The 21,144-nt window shown below is 41.5% G+C and overlaps 1 protein-coding gene across 1 annotated transcript; it reads right to left on the bottom strand.

Annotated features, from left to right (window-relative positions):
* Nucleotides 1-9,670: 9,670 nt before the first annotated feature.
* Nucleotides 9,671-18,050, bottom strand: GABARAPL1 (GABA type A receptor associated protein like 1). Its single transcript, XM_025455057.3, has 4 exons — nucleotides 17,667-18,050; nucleotides 13,072-13,150; nucleotides 11,895-12,013; nucleotides 9,671-11,009 (listed from the first exon to the last, which is right to left on the bottom strand). Exons 1-4 carry the CDS (start codon nucleotides 17,754-17,756, stop codon nucleotides 10,944-10,946), a joined length of 354 nt encoding a protein of 117 aa, XP_025310842.1. The 5' UTR covers nucleotides 17,757-18,050; the 3' UTR covers nucleotides 9,671-10,943.
* Between the last annotated feature and the right edge of the window lie 3,094 nt (nucleotides 18,051-21,144).

Raw genomic sequence — 21,144 nt, forward strand, 5'->3', positions numbered from 1 at the left:
GCTTTTTAATTTTTATGTCATTCACCTTTTTTTCTATTTTAAAGCAATACCGAAATGTGGCTCTGGTCTTTTTATCCTTATATGAAAGCTTAATCTCCAAACAAACGAGTAGAGCACATTCGGAAAAAAGAGACTAATGGTGTTTTATTTCTTTTTCCTTTTCCTACTTATCCTTCTTCACCCTCTACTAGCCACCTTAGCATGAGGAAGTTCCTCATTAACTTCTAAGCCTCTATAAGTGGAGGAAATGAGAGCAAAATCAATTTGAGACATTTAAAAGAACTTATCATTAGCACTTGCTTTTTGAATTACCACAATAGTCTACAAATAAAACTTCATGTTTTACAGAGGCAAATACTTTCAGAGGTGTAAAAATCAGAGAAGTAGCAAAGCACTATATTGCTTTTTCCTGCTTATAAGTATTTGATCTTCCCCTTATTTCTGCCCCTTATGTAGCTCAAATAAATGAGAGAATAGATTTATGTTACATAATTTCCTTTTAACTAGGCCTCTAGTTCCTTCAGCAATTGAGTTCTTAGATATATACTACTGTTAATTTTTTCAGCAAAAACATTTCTATGTGTTTGATAAGGTGTTAGTATCTATCTAGATTCTGAAAAAGACACCAAAGTTAGAATAACAAAAAATGTGTAAAGCAACTCCTTCCTCTGGGACAAGATTAAGAAAAAAAAAACTGAAAATAAATGAACAATATGATTTCTCATATTTTCATCTAGTCCTAAGATTATGTGGCTTTTTTTTTTAATGTGGCTTTTGATTACAGAAATGTGTCACACTATTTTTATTAGTGACAAATGGGAAAATGATAGTCTCAATCTTTGGCAATTGAGTTACTAAGTGGGTCTGGCCTGCCACCTTGTGGCCATAAGTGTGATGAACATGATTGTTTCAGAAACGAGACTGCCTAGCTGTGGTAAGAATTGGGGGATCAGGATACCTTGCAAGTTAGTTCCTCAAAATCTTTCAGTCAGATCAAAATAGCATCAAAACAACTGCTGACTGAAGACAGGTGGCTTATTTTCTTAAAGATGTGCATGAATCCTCATGTTATCTCAATTCGTCTGTAGCATAAAACAAATTCAATAACTAAAATTGTCTTAGGGTTTGCAGCACTGCGAGAGTTAAAAAAGGAAAAATGGATCTGACAAAAATTATTCTATCTGTTGCATAGAAGAAAAACTAAGCAAATTCAGGAGAGAAGTTCCTAGTTCCAGAACTGATACTGATGTGTTGTTCAACAAGAGCAGCCAAATGAATTCACAACCCTAGGGGTCTGTAAAAAGATGCTTTGACCCTCACCCTGTCCTTCCCAGCAGTGATGCTGAAGTGGGGCCCTGTTATCAGTGGTTTTTAAAAGCTTGCCACTTATGCTAATTTGTAGCCAGAAATGGAAACACCACCGTGTCTCTTAACCCCATTCAGTAGGATGGATGGTGATTTCAATTCAACGTGGTTATAAAGCCCCAGGTAATTTTGTTCAACCATATACAAACAAAACCTCCTACATTCCTGCAGATTGTAACACATAATATCACCTAAGTTTTTAAAAATTATTGAAAGATGAAAAGGAACCCAAAATATAATTTTTTAAAACTCCCTTGGATAGACTCCAATAAATCTGTTCTATAAATAAAGTATCCCAAATGAGTCTCTTGGTCTTCATTTCTTTTGGGGCCTAGATACATTGTATTTGGACATTACTACACTAATTGTGAATTTCTCTTTCTCTGGCAAGTGTGACACTTTACCTAATGGTTCCTGAGATTCCATCTGTATACATAAAACATTGTTTAAAATGCAGTTTTCTGGGATGCCTGGGTGGCTCAGCAGTTTGGTGCCTGCCTTCAGCCCAAGGTGTGATCCTGGAGACCCAGGATCCAGTCCCACGTCAGGTTTCCTGCATGGAGACTGCTTCTCTCTCTCTGCCTCTCTCTGCCTGTGTTTCTGCCTCTCTCTCTCTCTGTATCTCTCATTAATAAATAAATAAGATCTTTTTTAAAAAAATGCAGTTTTCTGTATTTACTCCTCAGAAATTGGAGTAATGAGTAGAAATCTTCCGTATTTAACAAGCAATCCAGACAAATCCAATGCAGGTAGTTTTATGCATCTCAGAGAAGCATTGCTTAGCCATATTGCAATTTGCTAATTCACCGAGGGCTTGGAAGTGTGCTTTAGGTAAGGGACGTTTTTATATTTGATTTCTACTACAATGGTTTCCAAAGTGTGGTCCTTGGACCAGTAGCATCAGCATCACCTGAAAGTTCTTATAGAAATGCAAATTCTAGCCCCACTCTAGATTTATGTAATCAGAAACTCATGGTGAGGCCCCAAAAAGGGATTTTAACCAGCCTTCTATGTGATTATGATATACTCTTAAAATCTAGAAATACTAGTCAAAACAACCCACTGTCCTTGATGGCTTTTTGGTGTATCTTCTTCTTGTTCTTAGAATTTTTCTCTCATCCTAACACATCTGTAGGAAGGAAGTATGCCCCATCCCTGTATATCAATATGTGGGAAAATGCATGGTATTTGAAATTACAAGACCTGGATGGGAATTCCAACTCTAGTCAATTACTAGGAATAAAACCATGCATAAACATTTTACTCTCTGAACAATTTCCTCATTAAACATTAGAAAGGAAGAGAATATCTATCCAGTAGAGTCAAGAACTTTGAAGTTTTACCTCTCTTGATCACCACCCACAGCTGCAAGTGGCATTACTTGTAATTAATAGATGAGTAAACAGAGACATAGAAGACTCAGGAAGGTGAACATGCTTTCCTAACCCAGACTCATTGGTCATAAATCCTTTGACAGTGTTCCTTTATCTGTAAAATGTGGATGATGACTCCATGAGTTTGTCTTAAGGATTAATAAGGAATTGGAATTTTAAAAGATTTGTAAAAGGTAAAGATTATGTTTGTATTTATTATCTTAGTGGTGTAGTGGGTTGGGTGGACTCAGCATGCTCAAATCTTCAGCTGAGAAAAATCAACAGCCAATAAGAGAAAAGGTGAAGCCAAAGGCTCCATCCAGGTGATTTGCTAATTTGATTACCCATTATTCTCCTGTGATGCAGGCATCCCAGGCAACCTGGAGTGGAACAGGTGCAGCTCTGCTGGTCAAAAGGTGAGGGCAGAGGCCCTGCCCAGAGGCCTGGGCACCATTTCTGTCTTTTGCCGCTAAGGGCCTAGATGAGCCTTGCTGACGAGAATCTTGCAGCTATTTTCAGGAGCTTAAAAAAAAGAAAAAGAAAAAAAAGAAAATCTCTTCCTGCTGCTCTCTCTGCTGAATGTCATGCTGTGGTCCAAAGCAGATTAGTGTTAGGTCAGCACTGCCTGCAGGACACACAAGTGTCCTTCAGGGCTGTAGTTGAGGGGATTGGATCCCTGGGAAAAATGCTTGTAGATGCGTCTCACCAGAAAAAGCCAAGCACCTTCTCCAGAGTTCTTAGAGGAAATGCAGATCAAGACAAACTTCTGTCTGTACTATTGCAAATGCTACTCTCCCCCCCGCCTCATATTGGGTTTTCCCAATATATTTCTCTTGCCAAATAAGTGAATTTCTAATTTTATGCTTCAAATAGAAGTAAAACCAGATGCTAAAACCATGGCTAATATTTTGACCATTCATGTTTGTTTGAGGGATGAATTATGAAGACAAGTAGGATCAAGTACTTAAAGATCTTATAAAGAAATAATTATATTTCTCTATATAGTCCTATTCTGTTTCTCCAGAGAAATCTAATATAAAGAGATAAATATTCCAGATAAATCCTTAGAAGGTCTTGAGGTTATGAGGATGATGGTGATTTTGAGGAACTAAGTGAGCCACTGAAGAAGCTACAGCATAGATCAGAAGGGGCAGAGTAACTCTAGCTGAGGCTGGAGAGAGAAGCCAGTAGGAAACGAACTTACCAAGTTATACTTTGTTCTATTTGGCTTTGAAGGTTTAATTTTCTTCCAAGGATGCCTCACCTGCTAGCTAGAGAATTCTAAGGTTTGTATTTAATATTTAAGACATGAAAAATGGGACCCCTGGATGGCTCACTGGTTGAATATCTGCCTTCAGCTCAGGGCCTGATCCTGGAGTCCCACATCGGGCTCCCTGCATGGAGCCTGCTTCTCCCTCTGCCTGTGTCTCTGCCCCTCTGTGTCTCTCAGTTTCTCATGAATACATAAAATATTTTAAAAATATATGAAAAATGCCCAATCTGCTTTAGTCTTTATAGCTGTCTTATACTGCAGTTATTCCAAATTCAACAAAAATGTTAGAGCCAAACACTGAGATAACAAAGACGTACTAAACATAACCCAGGTCTTCAGGAGAGAAACAACTAAAGGTAAGAGAGACAGCACTTTAGGAACAGTATAGAGCCATGTACAAAACTCATTCTGAGAGGCAGGCATCATAATTTTTAATTTGCTGATAAGGAAATTGAAATTCAGAGACGTTAAAAGTCACTGGCATATTCATGCAGAATTGCAAGTAGGGCTGGAAAAGCTAGTCTTTATTTTGGGTGGCCACGTTTGATCTTCCCCTCCTTCTGACCTTTAACGCTCCTTCTTGCCCACTCATTTTAAGAAGTGTGGGTTCTAGAGGGATTTGCCATTTGGGGATTCCAAAGACTAAAGAGACAAAAGAAGACAAAGAGAAAAGACATCTAACTTGCCATCCCGGAACTGTGTTTTAGAGCTTCGGGCTGCACTCGGGAAGGAGGAAGCGCTTCTGGTGCCCGACACAGCACTTCCAGCTGCAGAACACCAGTGCCAGGGGCATCCTCCTTGGAAGGCCGCGTTTTACGGTCCGCGTTGGGTGGCAGGAAAACTGATGAATGGGAGTTAGTGTTAATTCGTGTATGCCATCTTGAATGTTTGTCTGGATAGTTCATGATTATTTTGCAAAAAAAAAAATAATAATAGTAGTAATAATAATAATAATAATAATTTTTTAAAAAGCGTAAAGATTCATGGTATAGATTCCAAGCTTGAAAAATTGATCTAGCTACTCTATCTGCGTTTTACCAACGGTTCTGAGGATAAATGGAGGAGAAAGTCAGACCTCCGGGAGGCTTTAACGGAAGCAGGCAGAAAACCCTCTCTGCTGCATTTCCCAGGTCTCAGAGCTGTCTTTTCAGCAGGCATCCAGCCGGATACAGGCCGCTTCATTTTTCCCTGACTCATGCCACATCCTGCAATTGTCAGTGAATGCCAATAAAACAATGACAACCTAGATTGTTCCGCAGCTAGCCTGTCGTCGTTGTAAATAAAATGTACTCTGAATAGGCAACGCTACTATTTAGTGGTTTGCAAAGGATCTATTTAATATTCACAACCTAAGATGTAATTATGACGGTATCTGAGAGAAATCAGAATTTCATTTTCAGAGAAGACAAACTGGCCTGTCACAGAGCTAGTGGAGTGGCAGCACTGAGATTCGAGCCCTACTTCCTGCCTCTGGTAAACTCCAAGGGCCCCTTGAGTGGCCTTTTTCTAAGTTGTGCTTTTAAGGATAATTAGGTGGTTTTTTTTTTTTTTTTTTTTATAATTTGATTCTTAACAAAATTACCTAGTCCTGGAACCAAAACCTCCTGTCCTATCAGAAGCTATTATTCTTTATTTTTGATCATGAACTATATAGGTCAGGCACAGTTTGGACCACTTTATGTAAATCAGCAAACAAAATTTCTGCCTCTGTGGAAGTTACTACCCAGTGAGATTTAAAAAAAAAAAAAAAAAAAGCATGGTTAGAAGGTCATCTGTGCTGGGGCACCTGGGTGGTTCAGTCAGTTAAGCCTCAGCCTCCTGGTTTGGGCTCAAATCACGAACTCAGGATCGTGAGATCAAGCTCTACATGGGTTCCACGGTGAGTGCAGAGTCTGCTTGGAGTTTCTCCCTCACCCTCTGCCCCTTCACTCGCTCTCTCTCAAATAAATAAATCCTAAGAGAAACAAAAAAGGTGATCTGTGCTAAGTGAAGAAGACAAGCATGGTAGGAATGAGTGGGAGAGCAGGGAGTGGATACAGGTTATTGAAATACTTAAGAGGGTGCTTACAGTGGTCCTGAGATGACAGCAAAGACGGGGAGGTACTTAGCTAACGCCAACCCCTAAAATACAGCTGTTACTTTTAGCCTCTGAACACCAAGCAAGAGGTAATCAGCATGCTTTCACTGAATGACTTTTTATCCAACATAGGGCTCAATCCCAGGATTCCAGGATCATGACCTGAGCCAAAGCCAAATACTTGAACTGAGTCCCCCAAGCACCTCTCACTGAATAATCAGTGGTAACTTCAAACCTACATAGAAGTGCAAAGATAGAAAATGCACTTCAACCCTGTACCCATCTCAAGGTCACTTTATTAAAGTTTTAGGTGCTTAAGTATCTCTCAACTAAAGTCATAAAGATCTTAGAGAAACATCTTGCCAGGTTGAGAACAAAACTGTCAAAATAAATGGCTCAACATGCTGTTGGACACATGCCAGAATAACTTAGGTCTTTTGTTAGTCCGTGTTGAAACAATGGCACATTGAATAGTCATCTGATGACTTCTCCGGGTGATCACTTCCTGCTACTTTAAATATGTATTTAGAAAGTACCGAAGTGCCCATAACTATAATAATGGAAAGTGGGACAAAATGCCGTGTCAAAACAGGGCAATCAGGCTGGCATCATGACAGCCGCTCAGTCTTTGAGAAAGTACTAGTGCTATGTTTGTGTTTCTAGGTTTCTGTTGTTCTTGTTTTTTTTTAAGCATGTACCAAAGTAGCTGAGAAAAAGCTACTCCACAGCCCCGAGTCATCCACAGGACAGTGTGCCAAAGGCTAAAGCTGATGAAACCTAACACGTTAACACAGTAATACCCAGGTAAACAGAGGGGCGGGTGCAGAGGTGCGTGGCAGGCAAGGAATAGGAAAGAAATACTTGGTTACTCAGGGTTGTACTGAATAGAGCCACCCCAGGCCAAAATGGGCCAGTTTCTGTAAATAATTGGTGGTTTCATGCAGGAGGGAAAAAAAAACAATGATGAATGTTTGGAGCTTGTTCAAATCTGAGTAAAAAAGATTCAAAAGAAAACACAGCAATGAATAGTTGATTAAGTTCTGTAAATACTGGATGGAATCAATTTATCAACCTGTTTATTTTCCACAAGTGACTGAATTTGTTCTTTCCAACTGACTTGGCACTGTATCCATGGGCAAGTGTACATGTATGCCCCAGGCCCAGATGTAAAACGACAAAATCATACCATACCTCCATTTGCTTAATGATAAAACCACAATGTAAAACTGCTTAATGAATGTAACATTTCCATAGCAACTAGCAATCCTTAATACTGTGTTCGAAGGTCACTGAAACGGCCAGAGAGCTGTGCCACCCTCTTTGGGGAGCACTGTTCACACTGAGCCATAGCAGCACACCCTGGAGTGGCGCCAGGCAGCGCACCTGCTTGCCTAGTTACCACTGTGCTTTTAAGTGCACAGTGCTTTAAAGGAAGAAAACAATTCTGCACTGAGGAAGGAAACAAAAGAAAAACAAAATAAGGCAGTACAATCTGCCATTCCGAAGTGGCATTTTTTTTTCTAGTCATCACCCGCACAGAGTAAGAAGAGCTGTACTGGGGCGTGATGTGTCTGGATGGCACAGGCGTTCTTTTTCTTGATAGAGTGGAAAGAGACTTTTTTTCTTTCTTTTTTTCTTTCTTTCTTTCTTTTTCTTTCTTTCTTTTTTTTCTTTCTTTTTTTTTTCTTTTTTTTTTACTTAGTATAAGGAGTAGCACCATATGTTTTGTCCACTGGGAAACTTGTGACAGTGAAATAAGAAACCATTAATGTATCAATCAGGACAATAGGAATGATTCAAGGCTATCCTAGGGAAACAGATCTAGGCTCATATGACATGCTAGTATTTGAGATCTTTCTACCAAAATATAGCAAAGGACTCACTCATCTCTGCTACTGAGGCATACTGGACTCCAAGGGAATGGGCTTTTTGACACATCATTCAACCTTGGTCTCCAGAAGAAAGTATCAGGTAAGTCGATCTTACCTGGGACATGAGGCCAAGGTTAATGAAAAGGCGTTTCCAAAAGTGTTTATAGAGTTCAAGACTGACACAACTGCCTGATGACACAGAGCAGCTTTAAAGCTTCCCTAGCAGGAAACCAGAAGACACACTTGAGAGATATGGTTCACAAAAGAGCATCAGACACAGCACTCAAGTATCTGGTCTGGCTCTGCACTTAGCTGTTATTCAGCTTTATGGACCTATAAAATTAGAAAAGGGCTGGTCTAAAATGGCATGAAATGTCCCACGCAAGGAGCAATTTTTCCTACCAGGAATATCCAGAGATAAGGAGGACTGGCATAAAAGGCTGCCTCAGGGAGAACCTCCAAACTAACTACTACTTTGATTTAGCAATGGCCCGGGTCTCCTGCACTCACTACAGGGACGGTTTCCAATTTGTATAGAGATCTGGGATCTGCCATGTATTTGTTTGCTTTTAAACATTCACTGAATCTCATTCCTCGCTAGTGGGTTAAGTCTTTTAGTTTCATAATATAGTTTGTATCTTAATTCAAATATTAGCTTCCATTTGATTTTGGCAGAGACAATGCCCCAATGTTTTTCTGTCAGTAGTGACAGGTGTCCATTTTTAAGTCTTTTTTGTCAAAATCCAAATTCCTTAGAGTCTCCCATAATTCTCTGCATGTTGTGTTTGCCGGGCTTGGACTTCTTCCTTTCCTCTGAATCCTGACTTAACTTTCTCAACCAGTACACACTGGACATGGTTTGGTGGTGGGTGAAATCTTGCCATCTTTTGTAACTACCTGTTTCTGTCTGTCTGGTGACTGTCATATAGTCCATAAAAGTCTACAAAGGTAGATTCCACTTGGACACACAGCTGCAAGAGATTAAAGAGAATTAGACATGACTTTTAAGGTCAAAAAAGGAGTTTCCACTACTTTGGTTTTTTATCATCTTATAACCTGTACCCCCACTGCCCATCCACATTTTGCTTCCAAATGAATGAATGAAAAACTCTCATATGGTCAGAAGACACCAAGCTTGTTCTGACCTCAGGAGCCTTACGTATGTGCCAGTTGCTGCTCTGGGAGATGGTGGCCTCACACCAACCACAATGTGGCAGACAGAATAGGTTTGGTTGGCACTCAAAACAAAACCAGGTATTGAGAGCAATGCCTCTCCACCTTCGGCATGCAGCAGAATCAGGAGGAGCTGGTTAACACCACAGACACCTACGCTGAGAATGACTCAGCTAAATGTAGGATGAAACCCAGACATCTGCATTTTTAATAACTACACCCCCGCCTTACCCCTTATAGTCTCACCCAGGCAGTGTTCCATCTTCAGCTTTGAGAAACACACAAACCAATGACAAAGCATTTATCTGTGGAGCAGAAAATCACACACGTATCACCAACACACCAGGCATGCTACCCCACCACGCTCACCTTTGAATAACAACTCGTGGTAAGTAAAGAGGTTTACTTAAACCTCTATACATCTGACATACGTGAGCATCCATTTCTAACAGCCACCCTCACTCAGTTTTCTGCTCAGAGTCCACACACCACCTATTCTACAGTACAGTCAATAAAAGCAACATTTCTGAACTCATGGTTGGTTTTCAAGGTATGCAATTATTTTATTTCCTTGGCCTGACAGCATAAACTTCATTACACAAGAATCTGCAGCTGACAAAACGGACACAGATTTCTCCCACAGGAAGGACCCTTTTCATTAGCAGAGATGAACTGAAATGTCACGTCTGAGTGCGATTCCTGCTCCCCGCCCCCACCCACATAACCCCAAAAGTGAAAATAATCAGAATCCATAGAATCCCCATTTAGTATTAAGTCATTCCCTCACACTTGTCTAACTAGCAGCTGCACTACATGGAAACCTAAGTCAGGAGGCAGCTGGCCATCACTTAGCAGATCTGTGTGCCTGGGACTGAAGAGGCGGGAACAAGGGAACAAGAATCCTGGCTGAGGCAGAGGCATAGACAAGCTGTCTTACCTCATACCTGCCCCCCTTCCATACATAGGACATCTCTGTCCCTACACATGGAGCAAAGTTTGGGAAATGCTGAAGGAGGTTTTAGCCCATAATGGGAAATGGTTGTCCTCACTGAGGTGTGGGATAAGGGGCACCAGAGAGAGAGCAGGTTAGACAGAGATGCTCAACATAGTCAATTCCAGTTTAATGCTACCAAAACGATCTTAATAGCCAAACTATCCTTCATGCCTGGCCCCTGTATTCCAGTGGTGAGAACGCTCCATCTAAATATCTGCCTAATGGCTATCCGGACCACTAGGTGGTGCTGTGGTGTCTGTAAGTGGAATTATGACAGGGATGGGGAGGTGTGGAGCTAGGTCAAGGTCACAACGCTTTAATTACAATGGGTCTCTTTTGGTCCCTAGGAATGATCTACTACTCGTGGTCCTAAGACATCCTCATCCCTTTCCCTACCTGTCTTCTGCAAATGTCAAAAATAGAATCTCTGCCCGAAGAGGAAGGAGAGCAGGAAGTTACTGGTGGTCTGCAATCATCTCTGGCCCCATCTTGCCCACCTCCTTCCTGCCTCTTCTGTGAAGTCACACAGAAATTAATTCACAGAAATGCTGTGACATTAAATCATCTTCATTCCTCTATCAAAGCCAATCCAACACCTCTGTCCTGACATGCTTTCTCCCTGGGCCGAGGAAGCAGCAAAAATTATCAATTGAGCATGTGAAAATATGATGACGGTGTGTGCGGTGTAGTGTTTCCAGATGTCTTCCCCTTCTGTCTCCTCCACGGTGGGAGCCCTCCCTCTCTTTCCCCAAGTCCCACACACACCCCTCCCCCTACCCCCGAGTCCAGGTGCTCCCATCTGCTGGGCTTCCACCACTCACTTCCCATAGACACTCTCGTCACTGTAGGCCACATACAGAAAATAGTCTTCCTCATGGTTGTCCTGAGGGAGGAAACAAGAGGAAACATCATACTCATTACCTTCAGGATTCTGAGCCTCACACAAGGTAAGCAGGTTTTGCAAGGCATCATTAGCCTCCACTGACCAAAAAATAAGAATACACAGAAGTGACTGGAATTCAACTTCTGAGTTCACAAAAAATCTTCAAGAAGAGTATCGATACGTACAAACATCAGGGATAACAACATGACCCTTTAAAAAGCTCATTCTAGCAAAAGGGAACACAGATACTATATATATACTATATATATATATATCAGAATATACACTAACAGGAAATATATGCTATGGAATAAAAATAAGATTGAGAGATTGTTAGAAAGTTTACACAATTCACTAACTCACAGGGCACAATAAGAAGGCAGTACAATGTAAAATCCTTTAAGGAAGAATATAGCCACAAAACTGGGTGACAGAGCATGACCGAGTCCTTTCCAATAGTCTTCTCATTAGATTCTGACAGCTTACCAATTAAACCAAATGAAATCAGCAAATTATTCTCTCCAACTGAGTTTATCTGTTAAGACAAATGAATCAATTTAAAGGCTTTGCCTTATAATTTTAAATTTCATTTTATTTGGAATTTGCAATCAGAAACAATTTCTTACTGTTTCAATAAAGATGATCCAAGATTAGAACCCTAGAATAAGGCAAAACTGAAAGCTCAAAGAGAATGAATCTAGTAGTCAGCTCAATCCCTAAAGGACAAGTGACATTTAATCTCTCAGAGCCTTACACTGCTGTGTGTAAGTGGATACAGGGAAGTAACACCTCCTGCCCCACTTCCCAGGTGTGTTATCAACAGACTCCAGAACAAAGGCTAGAGAACACGAGACTACACAGTATTGTCGTGACCAGAACACTTACCTCATACAGCTGGCCCATGGTAGCACTAGTGGGAGGGATGGTGTTGTTGACAAAGAAGAATAAGGCATCCTCAGGCCTCAGGTGGATCCTCTTCCGGATTAAGAAGTAGAACTGGCCAACTGGATAAAGGAAGAAGGTTTTAGAAAAGGAAGGCAATTAGGGAAGACAAGGGATTATGAGAAGGGGAAGGCCCAGAAAAGAAAAAAAAATCTGCTGCACCTGCTCCACCGCTTAAAGTGCCAGCTTTAGAGAAAATCTCAGCAGAACCAAATACAGTCCTATAGCTGTAGAAATAGAAAATGCAACTCTAATAAGCCTCCATATTCCCAGACAGGCCACTAAGAAGCTTATTCTCCAATCCTTTCCCTCTTTACTCAGTTTTAAACTTAATGTTAGCTTATCCACTCAAAATCTGATGACTTTGAGGGAATCCTATGTACATCGAGACCAAAATACTCTTCTTATCATTCTCCCAAGGGGATCTGAAATGCACTTCCATCCTCATTCCCACCTTATGACAAACCAGTGATGTGGAGAGGTCTACTGGACTCCAGTAATCTCAGCATGGTCGCCCATCCCAAAGTCCAGGCAATGAGTGGGGTTCAATGCTGTACCTTCTACCAAGCATACTGAGAAGTTCTAGAAGGCTGACATTCAAATCTAACAACTCTAAGGCAAACACATCTACAAAACCTTTCCAGTGATTTGTATAACCACTGGTTATTCCATTAAAGATCACTAAGGTGAAGAATTAATATATTATCTGTAATCGCAAACAGTATCTACAAGACATATTATCAAAAACCATAGCTTGAGAGGACAAAGTATTCAGCTGAAAATCTAAAATGTGATCCTCCCTCTGACTTTCCTTTTGGAATAAACTGGTATCACAATAACAAAGCAGATTCTAAGTGGTTTAAAAATGTGGGCATCTGGTCATTGCTTTGCAACGATGTGGATTCTACCGTGTCTAAACCACACAAGATATTGTGATGGAAAATGTGTAAGGGAACTGGCAATTGGGAAGATCATCTGGCTATGTTTGAGTCCCCCAAGTCTCTGAAGAATCCTACCCACATCAACTCTACTTCGTCTCAATCCCCCAAGCTCATGCACACAGGAGGGACCAACGAGGCTCTGCCATAGAGGGAGGATTTAGAGAGGGAAAGAGCATTACCAGTGAGGTCAGAGGGCACCAAGTACTTCCTCTTGTCCAGATCGGGCACCCTGGCTTTAGGAGCCTTCTCCACAATCACCTGGGCGGGAGGAGAATGAGAATGAAAAATACAGAATCTAATCTAGTATTTTTCCTTCCACATCCTACAACTGCCATATTTGAAGTATGTTTGTCTAGACCCAATAAAATGTTCCCATTTCTCATTTCCTTTTATCTTACAAAACCAAAGGGTACATGATCTTCATCAGTAAGGCTGTAGTTCTATTACTGCAATAAGAAGAAAATGGAGGGCATGAGATGAAAAGTAAAGAGAACCTTGATTTAAATAATTACAAGTTACCTCCCAGGTATAGGATCTATACTTCCTGGTATTTACTGAGAGCATCAAAAGGACTGTGCATTTCTTCAGATGCTCCTACGTACCTACTGGTTTTATTCTTTCTAATGAATGGCATTAATTAAAGTTATGGATAAAATGGGATTTACATTTTGTACTTTGTCGAACTTCTCTAGAGTGACTGCAAAAAAATGTTCAAGGCACTGTCTTATTAAGTCAAAGAAAGTACTGAATAGTACTTAGAGTATGAGATCCTGTAACGTGAAGTCACTTATGATAACCTATTTATCAATATTGGTTGGTGTTATAAGGATTTTCAATGTCTACATTAAATATGTCTATGATCAAATTTTTTTTTAAAGATTTTTATTTATTTATTCATGGAAGACACAGAGAGAGAATAAGAGACAGAGGCAGAGACACAGGCAGAGGGGGAAGCAGGCTCCATGCACCGGGAGCCCGACGTGGGATTCGATCCCGGGTCTCCAGGATCGCGCCCTGGGCCAAAGGCAGGCGCCAAACCGCTGCGCCACCCAGGGATCCCCTCTATGATCAAATTTTATAAGGATCATATATTTCTCTAATGAAAAGAAAAAAGAAAAAAAGAAGATATATAAAAATTAAAGACTTTATGCATAAAGTTTCAAATATTAATTTAAACAACATATCTTTAAGAAATAATTATAAAAATATACTTAGTATTTATAATTTATGTAACTTAACTGAAATTATAAATATTTAAAATCTTTTGTAGGGCACCAGGGTGACCCAGTGGTTGAGCATCTACCTTTGGTTCATGATCCCAGGGTCCTGGGATCAAGGCCTGCATCAGGCTCCCTGTGGGAAGCCTGTTTCTCCCTCTGCCTATGTCTCTGCCCCTCTCAGGAATAAATAAAATCTTAAAAAAAAAAAAAAATACAATCATTCTTGATCAAACACACAGAAAATCTAGAAGAGTTACAGAAGTAGAAGTAACACTAGACAAGTATCCCAGGGAACTTTGTGATCTTCAACAGGTCATTTAACTTCTTTGAACTACAGCATTCCGGTGAGTAATAGGAAGATGAAACTTTCCAATATATCTTCTACAGTCATGGTACTCCTACAGTAACTTTGAGTAATCCATAAAATTTTATGTGAAAATGTTTTGTAAATTATGAAGAATTATCTTAATAAAAGGAACGATTTAAGAGGAGAGACTTGGAGGCTTGAAGCTTTTAAATGAAAGGGAACACATAAAAGGAGTAAAAAACATTATTTTGTGTTTCTGGAGAAAAAGAATCCTGAACCAGGAAGACTGAAGGGACATGATCCCTCTAAAAATTTAGAAGTGAAAACCAGAAAAAAAAATACGTGAATCAGAAATTTAAAAGAAAAAGTAGGAAGAAGTTCAGGGATAGACCAGTGAAGGCCCAACAATGAGGATGGACAGGAGGCATCAGGTTAATAAAAAAGCAAAGGGAAAGAGAGGGAGCCTAACACTGTTTCCCAAAGGAACCCTGAGACCTCCCGCTCCCATCAGTAAGAAGTGACAGAAACCACAAAAAGAGAGCAGAAAAAGAGGCAATAAAATATACTGCAAATAAGATATCCAGACAGGAGGTTGGGATTTGGAGATGAACAGGAGGGGGATGGGTAATCATTAAGGCCTTGGCTTACCAGAAAATATCTTAGGTTTCCAACAACCCCAACTCTACTCATAGGCCCTGGACTAGATGCTTTTCCTCTTTGGTTCTCGACGTGTTTTTTTCTTCTGTGCAATACGGCCAATATTCCACAAGGGCTTTTACAAATTTTAAAGAATAGACAATATGTCCCTAACAGTTTCCTGCAGTGTTGAAGGTTTTCAATACACTGTAGCTATGCAGATACTTTAAGATCCAAAGAAAACCTTTCCTCTCAAGGCAGGAGCACATCCATTCTTTTGGATGGTAGCTAAGAGATAAGGAGGGGCCTAACTAAAACTGAGTTATGTGAGCAGTCAGGGAACCTGATTGCTTTGGTAAATACCAATGGCCCAGCTGGAAGGGGTTTTAGAAATCACTTACACTAACCCTCTTTTCTGTACACTTTAGTACAGCAAGATTAAGGATCTGGCCCAAAACTAAATCTCACAACTCAGAGAGCAGAGCTCTTCTTCCTGCATCACGACCACAAAGAAGGTCACAGGCTGAGCACCTAAGGAGCAGCTGGAACGCTTATAAACTGGTTAAAACCCAACTGAAGGAACCATGAGACCTGAGTGATGATTCTAAGAGCTGACAAGTAATCACACAGGCCAAACATTTTTAACACCAAACAATGAGCAGGAAAAGAATAGGGAAGATTAGCTGAAATACTCTGGGTGAATGCATGTAAGAGACTGAAATGGCAAGGGCTCGGTTTTGAAGAAATACATGGGAATTTTAACTAGATTTAGGAACAGGTACCTTTCAGAGTTTGTGGCTTAGGCAGAGCTACTGGAACAGAGCCTCATACTGTTCTGAATAAATGGTAGTCATTTTGCTCAGTGGGTTACCTTTCTGGCATCATACTTCTCTGACCTTTCTAGGGCTGCAATGTTTTTTCTTAATTTCCAATACCTAACAGTGTGAGTCACACAGTGCCTCCTTAATTAATTCTGAGATTAATTTTCCTTAATTCTTAATTAAGAGAATTGTATTAGAAATTGAGAAACGATATGGCATGGAAGGTCCAACAACCAGAGTTGGAATCTCAGCTCTGCCACACACCAGCCACAGGAAACCTTTAGGAATCCGTCATTTCTCTGTGCTTCAGATCCTTCATCTGTAGAATGGGATTATAACGGTGTGAAGATTGAGTAAGGTCAGAGGACATGCAATACTGTCAGTATAGAGCAAACAATCAACCAATGAAAGTTAGTTGTCATTTTTAACTATTAGACGAAAGGAGGCTTGCTACCACCACAATTGGGGCAAACTTTTGAAGCTGTCACCCAAAGTCCAGATACCAAACAAGTAATTTGTGAAGGATCATTTACTGGGTGGGTAATAGAGCTAGATCTCCTTTTTAGCTGAAAACCCTTGTGTACAATTCGTGGGGAATGGAACAGACCTAAAGTCTCGCTTCCTTATAAAGGACTGCAGGGGAGTTTTACTGCAGGCATTAAGGCCCAAGTTGCTTCCAGTAGCTGTAACACGATGAAAATTAGGTAAGGATTGGAGAAGAGTCCCAAAGAGTACCTGCAGGTCAAGAACTGACAACACATAATCACAATTACTTTGCCTGTACATAATACGTCATCTTTATCCCAATGTCCCTGCCTGAAGATAGAGAGTACAATCTGACAGCCTCTGCTCCTCCATCTCCAAAACCCAACGGTGGTTGTTCCCTCTACCACCACACTCAAAAGTCTTCTGCCTTCCAATCTGGCTGCGCAGCCTACATTACAAAAAAAAAAAAAAAAAAAAAACAGGCAAGCGGCGGGGGATGGGGCGACGAAAAAAGCGCCCGGATGCAGAAAGCTACCTTAATGTTTCTCTGTTCTCCCCACTGCCGGCACTAATTTTAACCACAGAAACCAGCTTCCGAGACGGAAGCAAAAGGCCTCAGTCCTTCATGGTTGTGTCCAGGTACAATCTGATAGAATAAGTACAGGAGGGAGGCTGGCTGCACCCTCACAAGCCCCTGGAGCCAAGAATGATGAGGCAATCGGGCTGTGGCGCAGAGAACGTGACCTTGTTTTCTGGGCCAGGCCTGTCTCGTGCCCTCCCCTCCCCCCCCCCAACAAAGACACTTTTCTCATTCTTATGGAATAAAAGAAAGGATCCACTGATTTCTGAATCTATCCCTCCCAAACCCAATGTTCTGAGAGCCAAAGTCAACTTCAGGGAGACGCATCGAAGGCAGAAATCCATGGCCGCAAACCTCACTGCACCAAGTTATTTCCAGAACAATTTCCCTGGGATTCTGAAGGACGCGAATGTATGGTCCCATCTCGATCCTGCTCTCACTAAAGGGCCACATTCTGGTCACTTCTCACCCTGCACATCCTCTGAATACTGCTGAGTCACTCAAACGGAGGCTCCGCTCTAAAGATGACGGGGAGAGCGGCCCCGGGGGGACGGGCCGTGCAGGGTCCGCAATCAGGACGTGCGCTCCACGGCTCTCCAGGGGCTCAGCAACCCTAGAGACCACCCCTCTTCTGTGCCTCAGGGCAGCCACCACGACTCCCGGGTTCCCCCAAGCGCGCTCAGCCCCTTCCCCCCTCCTCTTCCCTGCCCCCCATTACACTCACAGGGACCCTGTCCGGATATTTCTTCCGGATTTTTTCTCCTTCCTTTTTCCGATATTCAAAGGGATGGTCCTCCTTGTACTGGAACTTCATGATGGACCGCAGGGTTTCTAAGATTCCCCGGCCGGGGCCTGCCTTCCTCGCGGGTGGCTGCGTCTCTCCCGCCTCGCCTCCCCCTGCCGAATTTCGATGTAGGTGTCAGAACCGCCTGAGAAACGTCAGCTCCCGTCGCCACGCGCCTTGGCAGAGCTTGCAGAAGGGACGTCGGGTCCCCTCGGACGCAGGACGGAGTCGCTCAGGTGGAGAAATCCCGGCGGATTTTCCCCGGAGCCTCGAGCACAAAAACAACACGGCGGCGCGTTGGTATTATGACGTCATGACGTCCCGCCTCCCCGCCCCGCCCCCAGCCTTCGGACGGCAGCGGGGGGCGGGGGGGGAGGGCGAAAGTCGGTCCGGTTCGGCGCGCTCCCCTCTCCCTCTGTCCGAACTCTCCTGCGTCGGGAGTATTGCGAACATATAACTTTTTTACTTCGAATTTCGTTGTGTGGCTGTGACATTAAAAGTGGTTTGGATGCAAAAAAAAAAAAAAAAATACGTTCTAAAGATATCTTATTCCCTCTTGCTCGCTGTTTCTTGGTTGGATCCAAAAACAAACACAGGGGGCGAAAATCCAGCTCTTTCCAGCTTATTGGGATCTGGAATCTAGGAGAAGAAAGAATGGGGGTCGTCGGGTGGCTTTGGCCGGTACGGAAGTGCCCGGTGCCTGCACTGTGCCCTTTGCTCCTCGTCTGCACCCCGCTCCTGGGCGCTGGGCTGGCGCGCTCCGACCGTGACCCTCCTTCACCACGCGCGCGCACGTCATTTTGTTTGGGTCCTTGCCGCAATTCGCTCCTAGAGCGGCAGCAACAACAGAGCATGACTCAGGAATTTGAGATGTAGAAGCTGAAGGGCAAGCTTGTCGTCAAGGTCCTGAGAAGTGATGTCAGTCATCGCTGCCGAGGGCGTCGCTCACGCTCCGATATAGAAATGATTCACTTTCTCCTACGAACTCAGAGGGTGGGCCTGTCTTCTGGAAAAGAAAATAACCAAGCAATTCAGGTGGTTCACAAAGTACCTCTTAAACATTTCTGTTGTTTTTTTTTTTTAATTTTTATTTATTTATGATAGTCACAGAGAGAGAGAGAGAGAGAGAGAGAGGCAGAGACACAGGCAGAGGGAGAAGCAGGCTCCATGCACCGGGAGCCCGACGTGGGATTCGATCCCGGGGCTCCAGGATCGCGCCCTGGGCCAAAGGCAGGCGCCAAACCGCTGCGCCACCCAGGGATCCCCCATTTCTGTTTTTATTCTGCAAAAATTCACCAGAGGATAGTACTACTTGTTAAGTGTCCCTAAGGTGAAATAAAGTGCCACCCGAAGGGCTGGTGGAAGACTGGTGGGCCACCTGCCGTTGTCGCTTGCCTCTGGCCGTCCCCTGGCCCCACTAAGAATGGAAGAATTAAGGCCTTTCCAACCACTGCCAATGGCAGTGATTCCAGGGATTGTAGATCAGCAGGAGGAAGGCAGAGAAAATTGTAAAAGGTATAGAAGAGAGAGGAAGGACCGCTTTGCTTTGATCAAGTCCAGGGAGCTCTGAAATAAATATACAACAGCAGTCCCCATGTCTCTGGTTTAAAAAACAAACCCACAAAATAAAAGAAACTAAGTTTCATTATTGAAAAAAGGAAAATGAAGATCAATAGCCTTACCTCTTGACGTTAATTATTTCTCCTCCATGATGTCTTTCAGTCCTCTTTTTGTATAAAAACCCAGGAACGAGTCTATCACATTATATGTTTATAATTTTTAATCCTTATTTTCAACCAAATGTTAGCTCATTTTAGTTTTGACCCACTATAGCTAAAATCTCTGAAAGGAAGTACTTTACAACCAGCTGAGAAAGATAATTGTGATGGAGATGAATATTTTAAGGGTGTGGTTCTTGGGACACCTGGGTGACTCCTTGGTTGAGCATCTGCCTTTGGCTCAGGTTGGGATCCTGGGGTCCTGAGATGGAGTCCCACATCAGCTCCTCACAGGGAGCCTGCTTCTCCCTCTGCCTATGTCTCTGCCTCTCTGTGTCTCTCATGAATAAATAAATAAAATCTTAAAAAAAAAAAAAAGGTTTGTTTCTCTGATCAAATCATAGCTAGTTAAAATGCTTATTTTAACTTTTATTTTAAGAATACCTAAGCACAATGGCAATTTATATGTGAAAAATAATTTGAAGATAAAATTTCATTAATATTTCTACCTCAAACCTTTTGTAAATGCTAATACTTCATCTTGGAATACACAATCTGTCATCTTCCAAAGTTTGCTCTCTATATTATCAGCATGATGTTTAAAACATGCAAAAGGTGATTTTATACATTAACACATTTAAGCAGATAAAATATCCAACATTCATTTTTTAACCAGAGACAAAATACTATATTAAAAAGCTCACATTTCAGGAATTCTCATTCATTACTCAGAGGAATGGGAAATGGCATAGCCACTTTGGAAGACAATTTGGTGGTTTCTTAGAAAACTAAACATTCTCTTACAATATGATCTAGCAATCAATCATTCCCCTTGGTATTTACCCCCCAAAACTTAAAACTCTGTCCACATAAAACCTGTACACAGCTGTTTATAGCAGCTTTATTCAAAATTGTCAAAACTTGGAAGCAATCAAGATATTTTTCGGTGGGTGAATGGATAAACTATGGTTGATCAGAACAATGGAATATTATCAATGCCAAAAGGAAATGATCTATCAAGCCATGATAAGCCAAAACCTTAAATGCATATTATTGAGTTAAAGAAGCCAATCTAAAAGCCAAAATACTGTATCATTCCAACTGTATATGACATTCTGAAAAAGGCAAAACTATGGAGATAGTAAAAAGTTCAGTGGTTGCCAGGGGTTGGTGGTCGGTGAGATGATTACATAGAGGACAGTGAAAATTCTCTGTATGATAATGATGGATACATGTCATTAAACATTTGTCCAAACCAATGTATGATACCACAACTGAACTCTAATGAAAACTATGAATTTTGGATGATTATGATGTGTTGATGTAAGTTCCTCAGTTGTAACAACTATATCACTCTAATGGGGAATATTAATAATGGGGGAGGCAATGCATGTGTGGAGGGCGGTAGGTATATGGGATATCTTTCTACCTTACTCCTAATTTTGCTGTGAACCTAAAACTGCTCCAAAAATAGTAAAGTCTTAAAAAACAACTCACATTTTCTCAAAAATAAATTCGAATTTTTTCTTGTAATCTTCTAGTTTTTTATGTTCTCAAGGGTTAATTTTTTTTATCTTTTATGAACAGTTTCAAATAGGTAAAAAAAAATTCAAAAAAATAGTTTGATGAACACCTACACACCACCACCCTGATTTTTTTCATTTGAAAGTAAATACAAACTTCATGACACTTCACCCTAA

This window comes from Canis lupus, chromosome 27 (assembly GCF_003254725.2).
Source record: "Canis lupus dingo isolate Sandy chromosome 27, ASM325472v2, whole genome shotgun sequence".
Lineage (NCBI taxonomy): Eukaryota > Metazoa > Chordata > Mammalia > Carnivora > Canidae > Canis > Canis lupus.

Coding starts and splice junctions, on each gene's coding strand:
- GABARAPL1 (XM_025455057.3), bottom strand. CDS start 17,756: ATGAAGTTCCAGTACAAGGAGGACCATCCCTTTGAATATCGGAAAAAG. Junction 13,151..17,666: donor AATATCCGGACAGGGTCCCT/GTGAGTGTAATG, acceptor CCTCCCGCCCAG/GTGATTGTGGAGAAGGCTCC. Junction 12,014..13,071: donor GGTGCCCTCTGACCTCACTG/GTAATGCTCTTT, acceptor TCCTTTATCCAG/TTGGCCAGTTCTACTTCTTA.